This window comes from Neopsephotus bourkii, unplaced genomic scaffold (genome assembly GCF_033783945.1).
Source record: "Neopsephotus bourkii isolate Nb327-2 ecotype Australia unplaced genomic scaffold, CSIRO-AGI_Nbou_v1 NB_1707, whole genome shotgun sequence".
NCBI classification, from domain to species: Eukaryota; Metazoa; Chordata; class Aves; order Psittaciformes; family Psittacidae; genus Neopsephotus; species Neopsephotus bourkii.
The window spans coordinates 3,256,512-3,273,802 of record NW_026902181.1 but is presented as its reverse complement, the minus strand read 5'-3'; the positions used below and the strand labels follow the sequence as shown (position 1 = coordinate 3,273,802).

The 17,291-nt window shown below is 43.7% G+C and overlaps 2 protein-coding genes across 4 annotated transcripts in view; one reads left to right on the top strand and one right to left on the bottom strand.

Moving 5' to 3' along the window:
- BRF1 (BRF1 RNA polymerase III transcription initiation factor subunit) overlaps nt 1–17,291 on the bottom strand; it is a 175,041-nt gene that overhangs the window by 80,699 nt on the left and 77,051 nt on the right. For both annotated transcript variants that reach the window (XM_061376200.1, XM_061376201.1), the window contains 3 exons: nt 16,348–16,420; nt 7,498–7,647; nt 5,780–5,873 (listed from right to left, as the gene is read on the bottom strand). In XM_061376200.1, the coding sequence (XP_061232184.1) occupies nt 5,780–5,873; nt 7,498–7,647; nt 16,348–16,420 (317 nt within the window). The remainder of the gene's footprint in view (nt 1–5,779; nt 5,874–7,497; nt 7,648–16,347; nt 16,421–17,291) is intronic.
- On the top strand, nt 11,122–14,448 carry BTBD6 (BTB domain containing 6). 2 transcript variants are annotated; one of them, XM_061376203.1, is made up of 5 exons: nt 11,122–11,607; nt 11,861–12,152; nt 12,349–12,439; nt 12,709–12,827; nt 13,060–14,448. In XM_061376203.1, exons 2-5 carry the CDS (start codon nt 11,950–11,952, stop codon nt 14,090–14,092), a joined length of 1,446 nt encoding a protein of 481 aa, XP_061232187.1. In that variant the 5' UTR covers nt 11,122–11,607; nt 11,861–11,949; the 3' UTR covers nt 14,093–14,448. The 2 variants fall into 2 exon arrangements, with proteins under 2 accessions (XP_061232187.1, XP_061232186.1); XM_061376202.1 differs by lacking the exon at nt 11,122–11,607 and having other exon boundaries at nt 11,630–12,152.

The window sequence follows — 17,291 nt, the reverse complement described above, 5'->3', positions numbered from 1 at the left end:
CATCTCTTTTTGCAGTGGACTAAGACCATACACAGTCATCTGCTGCAGATTAATTTGGTGACTAATAATCTATGGTGCTCATTTGCTGGCAAATCTCAGTCACTCTTCTACGTACTAAAAAATAGGCACACTGGAAGATTTATTGTACTAAGCAAAAACAACCTTTAGAATTAGTTGGCTTTACTTGCTTACAGCAAAACAGAGATTTCAAATTGTCACAAATGAATTAGCATAAATTTTAAGCCCTTATTCTGCAAGCGATTACACATGGTTAACTCAGGTTATCACTTGTGCTCATGTTCAGCCCACCAATGATCCCACCAACAGATCTCCCTGCCATCCCAGAAGTCCGCCAGTCTAAATCCCCTGGAATTTTCTGTTCTTGGCTTTTTTTGGTGGTTCCCCCCTGCCCCGACCGAAGCGCTCACACCATGCTGATGCAACAAAATGGTTTAGCATTCCTTAAAATTTTGTTTCATTAGCATGGTTCCTCCACTGTGGTCTGTCAAAAACACTTTATGATCTCCCAGAAAACAGAAATAGCATGCTGCTTAATTTCTTAACAGCCACTCAGATGAAGGAAGTCAAACATAGAGAAAGTTGTTTACAAAATCTAAGCCCAAGTTAGTGCTGATTATTGTTTCAAAAGTAAGACACTATTTCTAAAATGACATTTTAAGTAGGAAGTATGAAAATATTTTAGGTATGTAATTAATGTCTTAGCTTACTAGCTGTATAGAAGCCAGATTTATAAAAACGAACACTGCCTGTGAAATTGGATTCCTCAAAAATAAAACCTTTTTCATTAAACCAGACAATCCAACTTACAAATGTAAGCAATGCCAACCCGCGTGGATCAAGCTGGTTTTCAATCAACAAACTAGAAAGATTTCTAGAAGTCACCTAAGCCACTTGAAATTATTTTACTGGAGACGTAAAATATTCCTCTATTTACTTTCTCGGTTTATCACAACAGCAGCCAGCAAGGGAGCTCCAAGGCTGCCAAGCTGAGATCAGAGCGGACACACCACCAACTCCTTCACATGAAGTAACCTTCCCAGTTCTCTGAAAATCTCATATGACACTTCAGCCAAGAGTAGTTACAGCTCTGACATACTGAGCATCCTCCACACTTCTCCATGCTCACATACCTCAGGTAAATAGCTCTCACTTATTCAGCATACACCTTTCACAGAATTTTAGCACAGCTTTACTTGGATCACAGCTGAACGCTCTTGTTCTTCACACCCTTCCCTTCCCGTTGATACGGCTTCCGTATTTTGGAAAACAACCTCACAGCCACCTAGCAGTTATACATGCCCCGTCACCATCTCTTCCCATCCTGATTCTGGACTCATGTATCATAGAATACCATGTTGGAAGGGACCTCAAGGATTATCTGGTCCAACTTTTCCTGACAAAGTGTGACCTAAATGTCCCAGCACCCTGTCAAGTCTTGAAAGTGTCCAACACTGGGGAATCCATCGCTCCCTGGGAAGATGATTCCAATGCCTGATTGTTCTCATTGTGAAAAATTTTCCTCTTGTGTCCAATGGGAATCTTCCTGGGAGTAGTTTATGCCCATTACCCCTGGGGTCTTTTTCATGCGACCCCTTGAAAAAAAAAAAGATTCTCCATCTTCTTTATAGCCACCCTTTAAATACTGGTTTCCCAAGCCTTCTTTTCTCAAGGCTGAATAAGCTCAGCTCCTTCAGCCTTTCATCATATGGCTTCCCAGTCCTTTGGTCATCTCTGTGGCCCTTCTCTGGACACTCTCCAGCCTGTCCACATCTTTTTTGTACAGCAGAGACCAAAACTGAACCCAGTATTCCAGGTGTGGCCTCACAACTGCTGAATAGAGCAGGATAATGACTTCTTTACCTTTGCTGGTGATGCCTTGTTGATGCAACCCAGCATTCTGTTGACTTCTCTGGAACAGCAGAACACTGTTCACTCACACTGTGATCCATCACAAGCCCCAGGTCCTTTTCCACAGAGCTGCTCCCCAGCCTGTGCTGCACACTTGGATTGTGCTTACCCAGGTGCAAGACCTTACGTCTGTCCTTGCTGAACTTCATCAGGTTCTTGTAATCCCACTCTTCCAGCAAAAGAAGGTCTTCCCACAGGGTGGCTCTCCCTTCCAAAGCATCCACTTCCCCACTCAGTTTGGTGTCATGACAAACCTCATCGGGGTACATTTGATCCCGTCATTCAGTACTGATGTGCTCCTTGCTTTGCCTGCACTCACACCCAGCTCGAGCCTGCACTGGGAGCTTGGCCATGAAGTTTATGTGAGCTATATATTGCAGAAATGAAAACAAGAAAAGCTTCAGGTAATACATTCATCTCTGCATGATTCTTTAATTTTTCCAGAAAAAATATCAGATCAGTCTTTGAAAGAGTCCCCAGGATATGAGCAAAAGACCCCATTTATGAAGATCCCCACAGCATACCCAAGTGGTAAATGCCATTGCTATGTAACAAGTCTTGTCTTCCTTCGCCAAGATTGCTATTTAACTGTGAAAAAAAATATTCACCTCAAAAATGAACCCTTTAAACCCATTCTGGCCTTTCATTCCAATTCCTACTAATTGAAGCTTCACTTCGTCTGAAGTTTACCACAAATAGGTTTTTGAACAGATAGTACTTTATGAAACTGAAAAGAAGTATTTTTTAATGTAAAAATTAGCTCAATTTAAAGATAAAGAGAGTAAGCCAAAGAACTAAAATGCAAGTGTTAACAAAGATAAGCTGATTTTCTTTTATTTCTATTGAAGAAGTGCCTAAGATCTTCAAACACTCATGGATAATGCACAATGGACAAATATCACAAAAATTATTCTTACTGCAGATAAGACATAATTAGTATGCAGAAGAAGTGTGCAATAGGTGAATAAACAGATGAAGGGGTAGAGAATGTAAAGGTTAAAAAGGCAGCAGTGAACACAGGTGCATTGAACACAGGCACAAATGTGAGGATTAAACTAAATAATAGGGTTGGGATTATTAAAAGTTAATTTCTTCTATCTCCACAGATGATGACACATAAAATAACAATTTGACTAATTAGCTAATATTTATACAGTACTTTGAATGTATAAAGTGATATATAAGTTAACCTCATTTCAATTAGACTGAAAAATGAGATAGAACTACCAGTGCATTTATTAATATTTAATAAATTCACTTTCAACAACAGCAACAATCTTTACATTTTAATTGTGTACTTCAAAACATACAGCAAGAAGGCCCTGGGAAGCAAGTACGAAGTCTGCTTACCAAGATCCTACTAAAACCCACAGCATATTAAAAACAAAAACGCACTTTTTAAAAATCAAACAGATGGTTAAATTAAGAACTCTTGATTTAAAGATGAGTGACAGGATGGGTCCATGGGCCATGCTTTTGTTTCTTTTTCCTTCCAAAACAGATTCCTTTTATGATCAGGTCACTCATTTTTATGACCTAAAGGTATGTCACATTTTTGTGAACCTCCTCCTAAGAGCTATTCCTCTAGCACTCAGTAGTGGAAGAGGCAATAGACTACAGCCACGCAGGCCTTGGCACTCTCCAGCTGATGGGCAACAGTGTGAAATAAACCCTTTTTACACAGTCAAAACAGCTGCACTGCACAGGATCAGAAATAGTGCTCTTCCTTGGGATGGGCTGCCACCCCTTGCTGAGGATCTTACCAAAACGGGAAGCCAGCCAGAGCTTTCTTAAAAAGCATCGCTCCTGCATCCTCAGGCAAGCCATGGATAAACACAGCCCCGTTCCCCCAGTCTGCTGGGCTGCCTCTAAAGGGCAGAAGGAGCCCATAATGTCAGTGCTGCCCATTGCCTTGTAGATTCCTTCTATGGAAGTCCATTAGCACCAGAACCAAGTCCAGTTACCAAAGGTCTGTGCTTCCCCAGGAGCCATGTAGCCAGCTGGGAGCTAAATCAAATCATACTGCAGAACCTGTGGGCTGAAGTTTCAACATTATCTGGACTCCAATTTGGTTTCACTTCAAGAGCTGTCAGGGCAAAGCCATCAGCTGTGAACTCAGCATCCAACATCATCCATTAATAAGCATTCACCCAACTACAGTCAACACCTTCACAACACACAAAGCACAAGTAGCTCTTCCCAAACAGGAGTTACTGTAGTAATAATTAAAAGGAAATAAAACTGTACATCAAAGTGAGAAGCAAATAAATCTTTAAGAATGTGAAAAAAGCTCTTATTAATTTAAACCACTTCTACTCAATGGCATTTTGAGAGGAATTCTTGAAAGAAGAGGAAAAACCTGGAGTGCAAGAAGAGTTATTCAAAGGTATTTTTTTTTATTTGCCTTCGTTAAATACTATATAATGTGCTCTTATTTGAAAAACATCAATCAAATTTATAGATTCGTGATAAATAGTTGTAATTATAGCTGCCTGAAAATAATTCAGCTGTCACTTTTACCCTGTCAAAGTAAATAACGCTGTCATTTTGGTTGACATGTGTGATTTGAGTAAACATTTCAAAGCATGAATTTTGAAGTAAGATTTCTTCGCTTGAAACAATTGCTCAAATTAATTTTCCTTCCAACTCTAATTTATTATGCTTATTTTTTTAGTAAGAACAAACTCTAGCTATTTAACCAAAGAATCTTGAAGTAGATTGTGGGTGCATAAATCATTAATCATACAAATTGCACACTGAAACACATGACCTACAGGCCAGAGGAAAAAATGGCATTTGTACTGCTTCATCCTTATACTTGTTGTACCCTGAAGTGCTTCTAACACTTAAAATTCTTCCCTGTAACACCCATGCATGGTAGGGAAATACACCATTCCCGATCCAAAATGAAGATCTGGGCCAAAAATGTTTCTCACAATTAAGAAGTGAGTATTATTAACAGGTATCTGACTCAGCTGGATACGCTTAAGCTAGTCTCCATGAGGTGGAAAGAAAGAGAGACACGAAGGGAGCTTTCTAAAAACCGGCCTTGGAGGAACAAACTTCAGAATATATTGGTGGTACAGAAAATTCCAACTGGGGCAACAGAAAGCAGGGTATTTCATTTATGCTGGTTTTTACTCACATTACGGGGAAAGGAAATGTTGCAACTTTTCAAAGCTAAAATGAGTGAACCTGGGTGACCATTTACTTCATCAGAATATGGAAAATACTACTACATCTCTGACAACAAACAACCCAGCCAAAGATACCTGGGAAAGTCCCATTTTCAGGCTCACATTCTGCTGATAATTCCATTTCAGACTCCTTTAGTGAACTTAAACTCACTGCAATGTCTTCTATTTATTAGCAGTGCAAAACTATCAAAATTAATACTTCAGCAAAATATTTGGAAAAGCTCTGTTCAGTAACAGCTAAAGGACAAGCCTTACCAGCACTGGACTCTGGATTCATGAACTAAAATCTTCTTTATGAAGTAAAAAAGAGAAAAAATTCCCACAGTACTCCCTCAGCTTTGAGAATCAATCAATTATTTCTTCCGAGGACATGATAATGCTGTTAACATTTATGACCCAACTTTTTTTGCCTTCAACTCTTCACCTGTTAAATAGACACAGTGCTCCTTGCCATCGCTGCTAAGAATCTGAGGCCCTACATAAGAGACAGATATAAGTACTTAAAAATGACCAGCAAAACCATGTTGTACTTATTACATTCTTGGTGCTTCTGAAAAGGAAAAGAACCTGGTTTTCTCTGATATACGTTCATTTCAGACTACACACTTTTCAGTACTATAAATGAAAGATAAAAGCAATAAAACTGCACTGACCTTTTTCTTAATGTAGACTCACAAACCTTGACCACCCTGATGACCTCTTTAACAGTACGTCGGAAATCATGCATCCTTGCTGCCACTAGGAGAGCTAGAGAATAAGCAGGGAAAGTCAGTATCATAAAGCAGAAAATTTCCTGAGGAAAAGCAGAAAACAGGCAGGTAACTATAACTTCACCTTGTCCCTGCCTTCAACTAAAAAGCTGTAAATGCTTATGCTCAGCTGTGTCCCTGAATACAGGTGATCGACTTGACTTTACAAACTTTGCTTCCTACTCAGTAATATTAAGCTGATTGCAAATTGCTCCCTGAAAAATTCTGTGCTTCAACATTTGAGAAACGATGGTCAACTACTTAAATTACAGCACAAGAAAATTTCACTGATCCCATATTTTGAAAGTTCCCATCTTTTTAGTAGAATTTACTATTTCTGAATAGAAAGATCTCCAGCAAAACACTTAGTCTGCTTAAGCTGTTACCCTCATCGCTGTCACCACTGTTCACTACCTTGCTAGTGCCCAAGTGCCATCCTGCAAGACCCTCCATACAGCTAGGTAACTAGTGCTGGCTGCACTGATGTTAGTGTGTTGATTTAGAGCATTAGCTCTGTTCTGAATCACCACCCTCACTCATCATGCAGTGGCTCAGTGGGCAGAACTTTCAAGCATGCAAAAGTGCTTCCTTTCAGAAGAAACTAAACCGGAGCTCCACAACAGGTAGGTGTTTCAAGTGCGGCAGTCCTTAATGGGAACATCAGGGGCTGAAGTAAGGACTGGCCCTTCAAACAGTGTGTGGCACAGACATTTAGGCCAGGGAACCAAACTAACCCAGTCATGCAGTCCACAGTACACCATTGTGAACTGCGTATATGCAGTAGGGGACTTGGCACCACCTGCTTCAATCTATTGATCTGTAGCTACTGAATCAAATTACTTGCTTGTGTAGATACAGTCTCTCCAGCGAATCAAAGACCAGGCCTGTCACCAATGGTCTATATTAAAATGTTTAGTAATGTGCAATAAGCAAGTGCTATTAACAAAAAGAGGCTAGAAATCAAGAAGTTTGCCATAGTCCTGGGTTCCCTAAGGTTTGAGTGCTATTTCTCATTCCAGCATGCACACATAAGATCTTTCAAATAAAATAAAGCCTATATGTGAACTCTGTGACTGTCTACACTCGTCATTATTCCGACCTCGCTGGCTGGTACTGACTATCTTTTAATCTAGCCCTCCCAAACTGGTAGATTTTAAGTAAGCATCGTGACAGCAATGGATCCTGGAAAAAAATGGAGAAGGAGAGGAAAATAATTTCACAGAACAGGTCAAAGAGGACGTTTCTTGCATAAGACTGTATAAAGACACAAATCAAAGGGCTTGCACTAAAGTTGTCATTTTAGCTGACAAAAAAACACCCACTTTTAGCAGCTAGAGCTTCTAGAGAGTAGAGGTGAGAAGAGCACCAGAAAAGAGGGTAAAAATCCAAAACGTAAGATACAAAGGATCTGAGCAAGTAATGTAAGAGCAAGGGCAAAAATAAAGTCTGAGTTTCAGAAACTATTTCACTGAAGGCATATATAATCTGTAGGTGCCTGACAGCACGAACTCCAGAGAACACAGCATCACCAAGTAAGTGAGAAAGTCCTCATCTGTTTCCAACCCCCAGGCTCTCCCATTCAACCCGCGAGAGGGAAGCAATACATTCTGTGTCTGACGTACCTGCTCCGCAGAGCCCAGAGGGCCGGCGGCCGGTGTGCATCCAGTCCCGCTTCATTCTCTGCAACAGCCTGAGAGCCGTCATGGACACCTCATGGTTCTTATCTCCAAACTCAAGCATGTGTGCAAAACGAGGAATATATAAACATGGATCTGCAACAGGAAGTAATATAATTCTTCACTGTGAAGGTGATGGGGCACTGGAACAGGGTACCCAGAGAAGCTGTGGCTGCCCCATCCCTGGCAGCGTTCAAGGCCAGGTTGGACGGAGCTAGGAGCAACCTGGTCTAGTGGAAGGTGTCCCTGCTTATGGCAGGGGAATTGGAACAGGATGATCTTCAAGATTCCTTCCAACCCAAATCATTCTATGATTCTATTTCTAATCCTAAACTTTGCTTTAGGAAACACAGTATTCAAGCAACTTGTAGTTATCTTGCTTCACGTCTCAGCAACAACACAGACTGTGCTGCTGGGCTAGATTCTCCTATCACTAAGGTTTAGAAGCACCTTTAGAGTTAAGCTAAACCAAAATCCTTTCTTGCTTTATAGACAAGACACCTTTAAAGCACTGCACGAAGTTTTTCTTACACCCTTTTCAGGGTTCGAGGCTACACATGCTGACTCTAACACATAACCAGTGTTACTGGTGTCAGTGAAATTACACACAAAGATAAGCGTTTACAAAAGCTTTTGCACAATAAGGGCTTGACTTAGACCCCAGACTTTTAACATCTCCTGCAAAGTAACAAATCAGGTAACTTGCACATCCCATCTCATGCCTAACTACAAACTAAGGTTTGAAAAAAAATGTTCACTTAAAATCCCACATCGCTAATAAAAGTCTACTTACATCTTCAAAGTTAATTCCAGCTCCTTCTCAAGATTCATATTGCAACAATACAAAACACTCTTTATTACAGTACTACAGTACAGTACAGTATTACAGTACTTTGAATCTCCTTCTTTGGAGACATTCAAAACCCGCCTGGACACGTTCCTGTGTAGCCTTATCTAGGTGTTCCTGCTCCGGCAGGGGGATTGGACTAGATGATCTTTTGAGGTCCCTTCCAATCTCTAACATACTGTGATACTGTGATACTACCCTCCACCAGCATAAATTGCTGGAACCCAATTAACATCAACAGTGCTATAACCATTTACATAGGTCATGAATCTGCCTCCAGATGTACAAACTTATTTCAAATGTTGGTGTTATCAGCTCCAAACTAACTGAAATATGTCAGCAGTGATTGTGCTTTGCCTAAACCAATTTAGAATTTATCAAACAATCTTGTAAAAGCTACACTTAACACGTTTACTCTTATTTAAGGTATCAATTTCTCATTTCCTGACAGCCTTTTATCACTTGACCAAGAATCCATGATGTATGGTAAATGGTTAACTATTAGCCTCAACTCAATTTCCTTTGCTGATTCCCAATGTGGGCACTTAAACTGATAAAGATGAAAATTCAGCTCGAAGCACTGGAACAATCTTACAATTTACAATTAATCAAAGCAGTTTCATTCAGCACCAAGTTATAACAATGATGCCCTGTTGCTATCCATAATTACCACGATCACACAGTAGGTGATTATGGCTGTCAGCCCCTCAGAAACATTTAAATGAAAGCCCTTATCACGCAAAAACTTCCAAACACCTCTCATTCAAAACTGAAGAAATGCCAGAGTGCAGTCAGCTCCTAAACGTGACCCTAAAAATCACAGGTTTATGCAAGATTAACTGATCCCCATGACATTAAGGGCAGCTGCTCTGTATTTCCAAGAACAATTTCATAAAACTGTACTCAACAGAAACGACCAATTCCAAAATACAACAACAAAAACATTTCAGAATTATAGCCTGGGATTCAACAAACATTTAAACTTTGCTCTTCGCACCACAGAAACACATGTGATGCTACAGAGTGGCCCTTACTTTGCTTTTCTGTTTCCTTTTATCCCAAGAGACCCAACTTCAGCTTATCCAGCACAAGGCAATTCACAGCTTTCTCTTCCGAGCTGAGTTTCGGGAGCATTTACACATTCGCTTTGTAGCTGCTCAGATGTTTCTACTGGCATTCATGCCCACAGGTCATCTGACAAAACACTGCACATCGTTGATTTAAATTCTGAAGCTACCAAAGTCAGATAATGAATATGTGGGTGGGTTTTAAGTGAAAAGCCTTAAAGAGGCCACAGATAACTAAAAACTAATATTACCAATATATATACTAAATTCAGGGCCAAGATTAACATACGCATGTCCCATAAGGATATAAACATAAACCCCCCAGTTATTTAGAAGTTGTAAAGCTCTAACACCTTGATTCCTCCCACAGGTACTAAAGCAGCACAATGCTCCCAGGGGCAGGGGAGTCTCCTTTGAATCACAGAATACCAGGTCAGAAGGTACTTCAGGGATCAACCTCTCTAGGCAAAACGTGACCTAAAATACACATCCCAACACCCTGCCCAGCTGAATCTTCAAAGTGTCCAACACTGGGGAATCCACCACTTCCCTGGGGAGATTATTCCAATGGCTGATTGTTCTCACTGTGAAAAACGTTCCTCTTGTCCAGTGGGAATGCTCCCAGGAGACCCCTGGGACTGAAACCCTTGTGCAGGAGCCAGCAAGTTTTCCAATTGGGGTGGAACCGTCTGGCTTTCCTGAACGGGGGCTATGGGGGCCATGAAGCAGACAGGAAGAAAAATTTTTTAAGACAGGAGCATCTACTTTTCTGAAGACTTTCCTATCTCTCCCTATCCCACTCATGACTAGGAACAGGCTTTTGGAAGAACCTAGATATAACACAACCGTTAAAAGGAACACAGAAAAACCCACGGAAACTATTTAAAAGAATTACTTCCTCCCCCAGACAGGCAGCCGGGACAGCACGGCCGGAGCCGTGTCCAGACGCAGGTCAACCCACAGTATCGGTCCCCACTGAAGACCCCAGGAAGGCGAGCAAGAACCCAGCTCGGGAGGCCCCGCACAACCGCGGGACAGCGGCTCCTTGGCTAAGAGAGAAGGGGAGGAAAAACCCGCTGCAACTTCCCCGACTCCAACCGCCCTCCTCGGCCGTGCCCCCTGAACCCGCTCCCTCCAGCCCCGGCGGGGGCAGCACGGCGAAGCGGAACGGTGCCGGTCTGAGAGCGGCGCGGCGGCGCCCCCGCCCGGACCGGCCAGGAAGGGCTGCCCGCGCCCGGCTCTGCGAGCCCCGCTCCGCTCCGGGAGCCCCTGGGCCGGTCCCCGGTGCCCCTGCCCAGTGCTCGCTCCCGCCGCGGTAACGGGGCCTGGATCAGGGGGCACCCGGCGGCGGAGCTTCCACCGGGACCAGCGCGGGAGGGGGAGCGGGCGAGCCTCTGCTCGGCTCAGTGCACGTACAGTGAAGGGGGCAGGAAAGAGCGCAGCAGACTGACACAAGACCGGGCGGGGGGGCGGATCCCCCGCCGCGCCCCTGCGCTCCCCATTGGCCCCGACCACCGTGACGCGCAGCGCGGAGGCTGCCTATTAGGGCGGGAGGCGGAGGCAGGGCTCGACAGAGCGAGCCAAGCCCCGCCGCATCCCGCCGCTACCTCTGTGACGGGAGCGCCGAGGGCAGCGCCGCCCGCCGCAGAGCAGCCGGGGCGCCCCGCGGGTAGCAGCGCCCCCGACGAGGGCGGGAGCAGCGCGGAGGAGCAGCGCCGTGTGGCGGCGGCTGCCGCCGGCAGAACAGGAGAAGGAAAGTTGGTGCAAGCGGCGCTGGGGCCGCCCCGCAGCGGGACTGCAGAGAGCCGCCGCCTCGGCCCGGTCCGGCCGCCGCGGATGTGCCCCCGCCGGGCGGGGAAGGACGGAGCGGAGCGCGGTCGCTGGCAGCGGGGATCGGGCGGCTGTTTGCGCTTCACCCTCGCCGGGCTGCTGCACTAAGAGGATTTGTGGATTGACTCTCGCTGCTGACCCGCCGCCTCGGCTCGCTCTCGGCTGGATCTGTGGAGCTGGGCTGCTGCTGGATTTGGGATTTTCTGTTGTTGTTTTTAATCTCCGCTTTCCTCGGTGGAAGGAAGTGCCTGCCAGCCCCCCCACTGCCAGCGTAGCGGAGCCGCGGAGATTGGGACTCCTCTGGAAGCCAAGGTGAGCGCTGGCATCGATCCGACCCAGCGGCATCCCTTTCACCCCCCGGAAAAGCGCGTCGGGCTTGTAACCGCAGAGCGCGCATACAAAACACCAAAACCACCAAAAGCCACCGCGCATCTAGAAGCATACAACATATCCAGATAGTGGGACTCGCATTTGGGATTGGTAGTTCTCTTGCTCATGCCACTGTCCCATGGTTGCCTCAATGGCAGGATCATGAAGTGTTTGACTTTTTTTCTTCTGCTTCCAGAGACCTTAAAGAAGTCCAAAAAGAGTGTGAGGTCAAACGGCAAGGTGCCAGGATGCTATGAGATAGTGCCCCTGTCCCTCAAGAAGAAGATGGCTGCAGAACTTTACCCTGCCAGCACCAACACCAATATCGCAAACAGTAACGCCGCCGCCACCGCTGCCAACAGCAAGAAGAACGCCCTGCAGCTCCAGCAGAGCGCCCAGCCGCCCCCACCGCCCCAGCTCCAAAACCTCAACAACAACAACTTGGAGAGCGCCAACTGGCAGTCCTTCCACCCCACACTGCGGGAGAGGTAAGGGCCAGGCCCGCCGGAGCTCGCCGGCCGGGCGGCAGCGCGGCCCGGCCCCGTGCACCTGCGCCGAGGCCAGGAGCGAGGGCTGGGATGGGCCTGCGGGAGGCTGGCCGGCTGCGCGCCAGCGGGGCCGGGGCAACCAGGTGAGGGGCTGCCCTCCGCTAACGGGGCTTCTCCCCCTTCCCCTCGCTTGCAGGAACGCGCTTATGTTCAATAACGAACTCATGGCTGACGTTCACTTCATCGTGGGCCCACCAGGGGCATCCAAGAAAGTTCCTGCCCATAAGGTTTGTGCACATAATTTCTGGCTTTTTAAGACTACTGTGCATATCGCCTTCTCTCCCGTCTTACAAGTAGGTTCCACTCTTTCCCCCCCCCCTAATTGCAGTTCTTGTCTAATACCAGAAGTAATTCACTGCAATTAAAAGGCACAGTCTAAGGCAGTCTTCTGCCTCCACTGCAGCTTTCAACTTTCCCTCAATGTAGCTGTTAACTGCCAGCCAGCATGCTCAGCTATTGCCGATACATACTACTGAAGCTTCTCTCTCTTTTCCAGTACGTTTTGGCAGTTGGTAGCTCTGTCTTCTACGCTATGTTTTATGGTGATCTTGCAGAGGTCAAATCCGAAATCCATATACCAGATGTGGAACCTGCAGCCTTTCTAATCCTATTAAAGTAAGTGGCCACTACAAGTCTACTAATTACATGGACAGAATCAAAGTAGCTTATAAAATATGCATCTCCTAATTGGCATTGTGCAATATGCACTTATTACTGTTTACTTAATGTGCTGACAAATACTATATATAAGATTCACTGCCAACAAAGATGACAAGAGATCAATCTTTAATGGCCGATATAAATATTTATTTTTTCCCTAATAAACTATTTTTTTTCTCTCATCTAGATATATGTATAGTGATGAAATAGACCTGGAAGCTGACACAGTTCTGGCTACGTTGTATGCTGCCAAGAAGTACATTGTGCCAGCCCTAGCAAAGGCTTGCGTCAATTTTCTGGAGACCAGTTTAGAAGCAAAGAACGCTTGTGTCCTGCTGTCTCAGAGCAGGCTTTTTGAGGAGCCAGAGCTGACCCAGCGCTGCTGGGAAGTGATTGATGCTCAAGCAGAAATGGCACTGAAGTCAGAGGGCTTCTGTGAAATAGATCAACAAACACTAGAGATCATTGTAACCCGGGAGGCACTCAACACCAAGGAAGTAGTAGTTTTCGAGGCTGTTCTCAACTGGGCAGAGGCTGAATGCAAAAGGCAAGGGCTGCCAGTTACACCACGCAACAAGAGGAATGTATTAGGAAAAGCTTTGTACCTGGTGCGGATTCCAACCATGACTTTGGAAGAGTTTGCTAATGGAGCTGCCCAGTCTGATATCCTCACCCTTGAGGAAACTCACAACATATTCCTTTGGTACACAGCTGCAAATAAACCCAAACTAGAGTTTCCGCTGACAAAAAGAAAAGGACTGGTACCTCAGCGATGCCATCGGTTTCAGTCTTCTGCATACCGCAGCAATCAGTGGAGGTACCGAGGGCGATGTGACAGCATTCAGTTTGCTGTAGACAAACGGATATTTATAGCAGGACTGGGATTGTATGGATCGAGCTGTGGCAAAGCTGAATACAGTGTCAAAATTGAACTGAAGCGCTTAGGTGTTGTCCTTGCTCAAAATCTGACAAAGTTTACCTCTGATGGCTCCAGTAACACTTTCTCTGTGTGGTTTGAACACCCTGTGCAGGTTGAGCAAGATACCTTTTATAACGTAAGTGCTATTCTGGATGGTAATGAACTCAGTTACTTTGGGCAAGAAGGAATGACTGAAGTGCAGTGCGGGAAAGTGACGTTCCAGTTCCAGTGCTCCTCGGACAGTACTAATGGTACCGGAGTACAAGGAGGCCAAATACCTGAGCTCATTTTCTATGCATGATGCATTTCACCTTGATTGTATTCCAGTACTGCGATGATGCACATTAAGGGATTTCTCTGTTTTACTACAAACTGCAGCAGTATGGAATGTTATGCTACTTACCTATCTGCTACATCAGCCTATACAAATAAGTGAAGGAATGCTCTTGAATTTAATCTTATTTTATTTATTCATAAGCTATTTGACTTAATTATTAAGACTGCAACAAGCAGAGAAATGTTAAATTTTGCACGTACTGTGCATTTATTTTGCATATAGATAACTAACGTGCAGACTGCAGCTGACTTAAACAGAATGTTCTAAACTAGAGCAGTTTATGAATCTGTGAAATATAAAACATTTTTACTTGCCCTAAATCCTGTGTACTTGATCACTGCTCATCTTACGGCTTGTGTCTGTTAATTCCTCTACAGTACAGCTAACGGGTGATGAGACTGTAGTGTATCCCCTCTGTGCAGCTATACAGGGCATTAGCTATCACTGCAGATACAAGGGTTTCCTTGCCTGGTAACTGGGACTATCCATCAGTAGCCTTTAATTTCCTTCACAAAAAAGGGACCTGACATCTGTTGAAGCTCAGGGGTTCCTTTGTGTTGCCTAAGCGGAAGCTAGACAAACCCTGAATATAATCAAAGTCAATCAAAATCATCCTGTGGTTATATTTAACATCCCTGATGCCCATTCACATGCACCATCTGTATTAACCTCCAGCCTGTCCAGCAAACAGTAACACTGACACTTGCACCTGTCCAACTGCATCCCACTTGAATGGCCAGAGTCAAGACAAGGCTTAACTTGGTTACAGGCATCATCACTGATTTAGCCCAAAGCTGCAATACTAGCACCCCTTATCTAAATACACATCCCATCCTCACTTTTAGGAGCAGACATTAGAGAAACACTTGAAATACAGCCTTTAAGTTCACTCAAAATTACTAATAAGAAAAGCTGCTGGATCTTTGCCTCCCTCCCCTATTTTTTTTTTTCTAAAAGCAGTCTTATCCACTATTAGTCATTATACAGCTAATACCCTTAACTTTTCTTAAAGAGTGATAAAAGTAGGTGGGTTTTTTCAAGTATCTGACAATCGTTACTGATGAGCCAGTTTTTTTTACAAATTTCTTGCATCATGATGACCTTGGAAAGAATATTAAAGCAGCAGTCTAAACCAGCATTTTTCCATGTGTAACAAGTACCTCTACATTTAATTGAGAAGGGTTTTCTGTTTGCCTTTTCCTAAGCTGCATTAATTTAGACCTTGAAACTAAGCCACAACACAAATCCTGCCCATTCTGTCTTAAAAAAAAGTAATAAGAAATAAGGCAAATGAATTATTGAAAATAACAACTTTTTACCAAATATCAAGCTATGCAAATGAAGTCTGCACACCACTACAGCTGACAGCTGTGCACTGCCACATTCTATCTGGATGCTGTTATGACAGTGCTCAATATGTGAGCTGCGGGTTCTCCTGCTGCAAAGGCAGGCAGTTAGGTGCCTAGCTGAGTACATCTGAAGGGGGGAGTATGTGTATTGTATACAAAGGCATCTGATGCTCTCAGTATAGATTAAGGAGTGTGGGAGTGAGAGTGGGTAAAGATACAGAAATAAAATTCCTGTACAGAGGTGGTAGCAGTCACAAGACCTCTCTATAAACAGTCTTTTAACTGGAATTGGCATGAACTCCCTTGGCTTAAAAGCTATAGCCTAGACAACAGCTTTTTTGCCCGTTTGAAGGTTAGAACCCACCTTCCTATCACTGTTACAATTTCAGTGATGACTTACTAATTAAGGTTATTCACATGCTTGGAAAAAGTTGCTTCTTTTCCATCAACCCAAATGTATTTCAAGCTCTGAACAACGCAGCTACAGGTGATGGACAAATAGTGAATTCGGCAAACATTCAAACACTGCATCTCTGTAGAACCAAAGTGTCACAGACCTGTGTGAGCTTGCAAACATACCCAAATTTGTTACACATGAGACCCATCTCAGAATAGCTTGGAAAAAGCAACAAAATAGTTTTTAAAAGAAAACAGCATCTAGCTCCCAAAACTCTTACATAAAGGAGAACAGGCTCCCATAGTCAGCAAAGGCTCTTCTGCCTCGATTGATTCCAGCTTCACTTTTAAAGGTACCACTTTTGCACTTGGCACACAGTACTGTGTTTATCTATACACGCACATACGCATTCTTGTCACGTAACCATGCAAAACCCACACCCAAATACTCAAAAAGTCAACTCAAAAAAATACCTATAGCTGGAGCATTTATGCAGAGTTCTCTGGCCAACAGAAGGAAAGTTTTTCCCAGCACATAGACATTCACCTATTTAAAAGACAAAAAAAACCCCATTATTTAAATATTAAACCACATTCTTAAACAACCTGCTTTTAAGAGTTCAACTGAAGTAATACAAGTGATATTCATAGATATAAAATAACACTTGGTACTTGTCAAAAGCTGCACAAATTAGCATTGTAAATCAAAGCAGAAGTTTATATTGAAAAAATGAAAAGAAGCTGTTCTTCATGCTCTTCAGTGAGTTCTGTTGCTCTTTAGTACTTGGACAATTTTTCAGTTGTCAGCAAACATTGTGACATTGAGCAGACTTTAATATAACATCAGTATATATAAAGTGTCATTTGGCTTATACCATAACAAAACCTGAGCAAATACTCACAAGTTAGTACAAATTTCAGCTCTGCATGGTCATGTGAAATGGGATAATTAAGTATTGCACAAGCACACACCAAACTTTTCCAGCAAAGCAAGGAGTGGTGCTAAATGCCCCAGGGGTTATTTGTCATTTCTTACTCTCTGGACATTGCCCCACATTACCCTACATTAAAAAAAGATAAATTCAGAAAAACCCTAAGCCACAGCAAACCTGCTGAGGAGCCAGGGACAGAGCCCTGAATCCCTCCTTCACTGTGGCACTCAGGAGGACATAAATAGAGGGGAGGAGTTGCTCTTTATACTCTGATGTGCAATTAATAACATAGGTAACTATACTTGTATTTTAAAAGTCTGAGGAAGTTGTCTTTCACTAGTTTTGTGGTTTTCAGGAAAGGCAGGATATACTTCCGTTTCTAATCAGCCCAAAATGTTCCCATGAAGCTCCGTGATCACCTTGCTCCCCCCAAGGCATATGTAAAGGTCAAGGTTAGCATAAAAACATTCCATTCTACACTCCAAA

Bases quoted from the DNA above. Each gene is read 5' to 3' on its own strand.
- BTBD6 (XM_061376202.1), top strand. From the start codon at position 11,791: ATGCCACTGTCCCATGGTTGCCTCAATGGCAGGATCATGAAGTGTTTG. The intron at 12,153-12,348 runs GTAAGGGCCAGG...CCTCGCTTGCAG, and splicing joins CACCCCACACTGCGGGAGAG to GAACGCGCTTATGTTCAATA. The intron at 12,440-12,708 runs GTTTGTGCACAT...TCTCTTTTCCAG, and splicing joins AGAAAGTTCCTGCCCATAAG to TACGTTTTGGCAGTTGGTAG.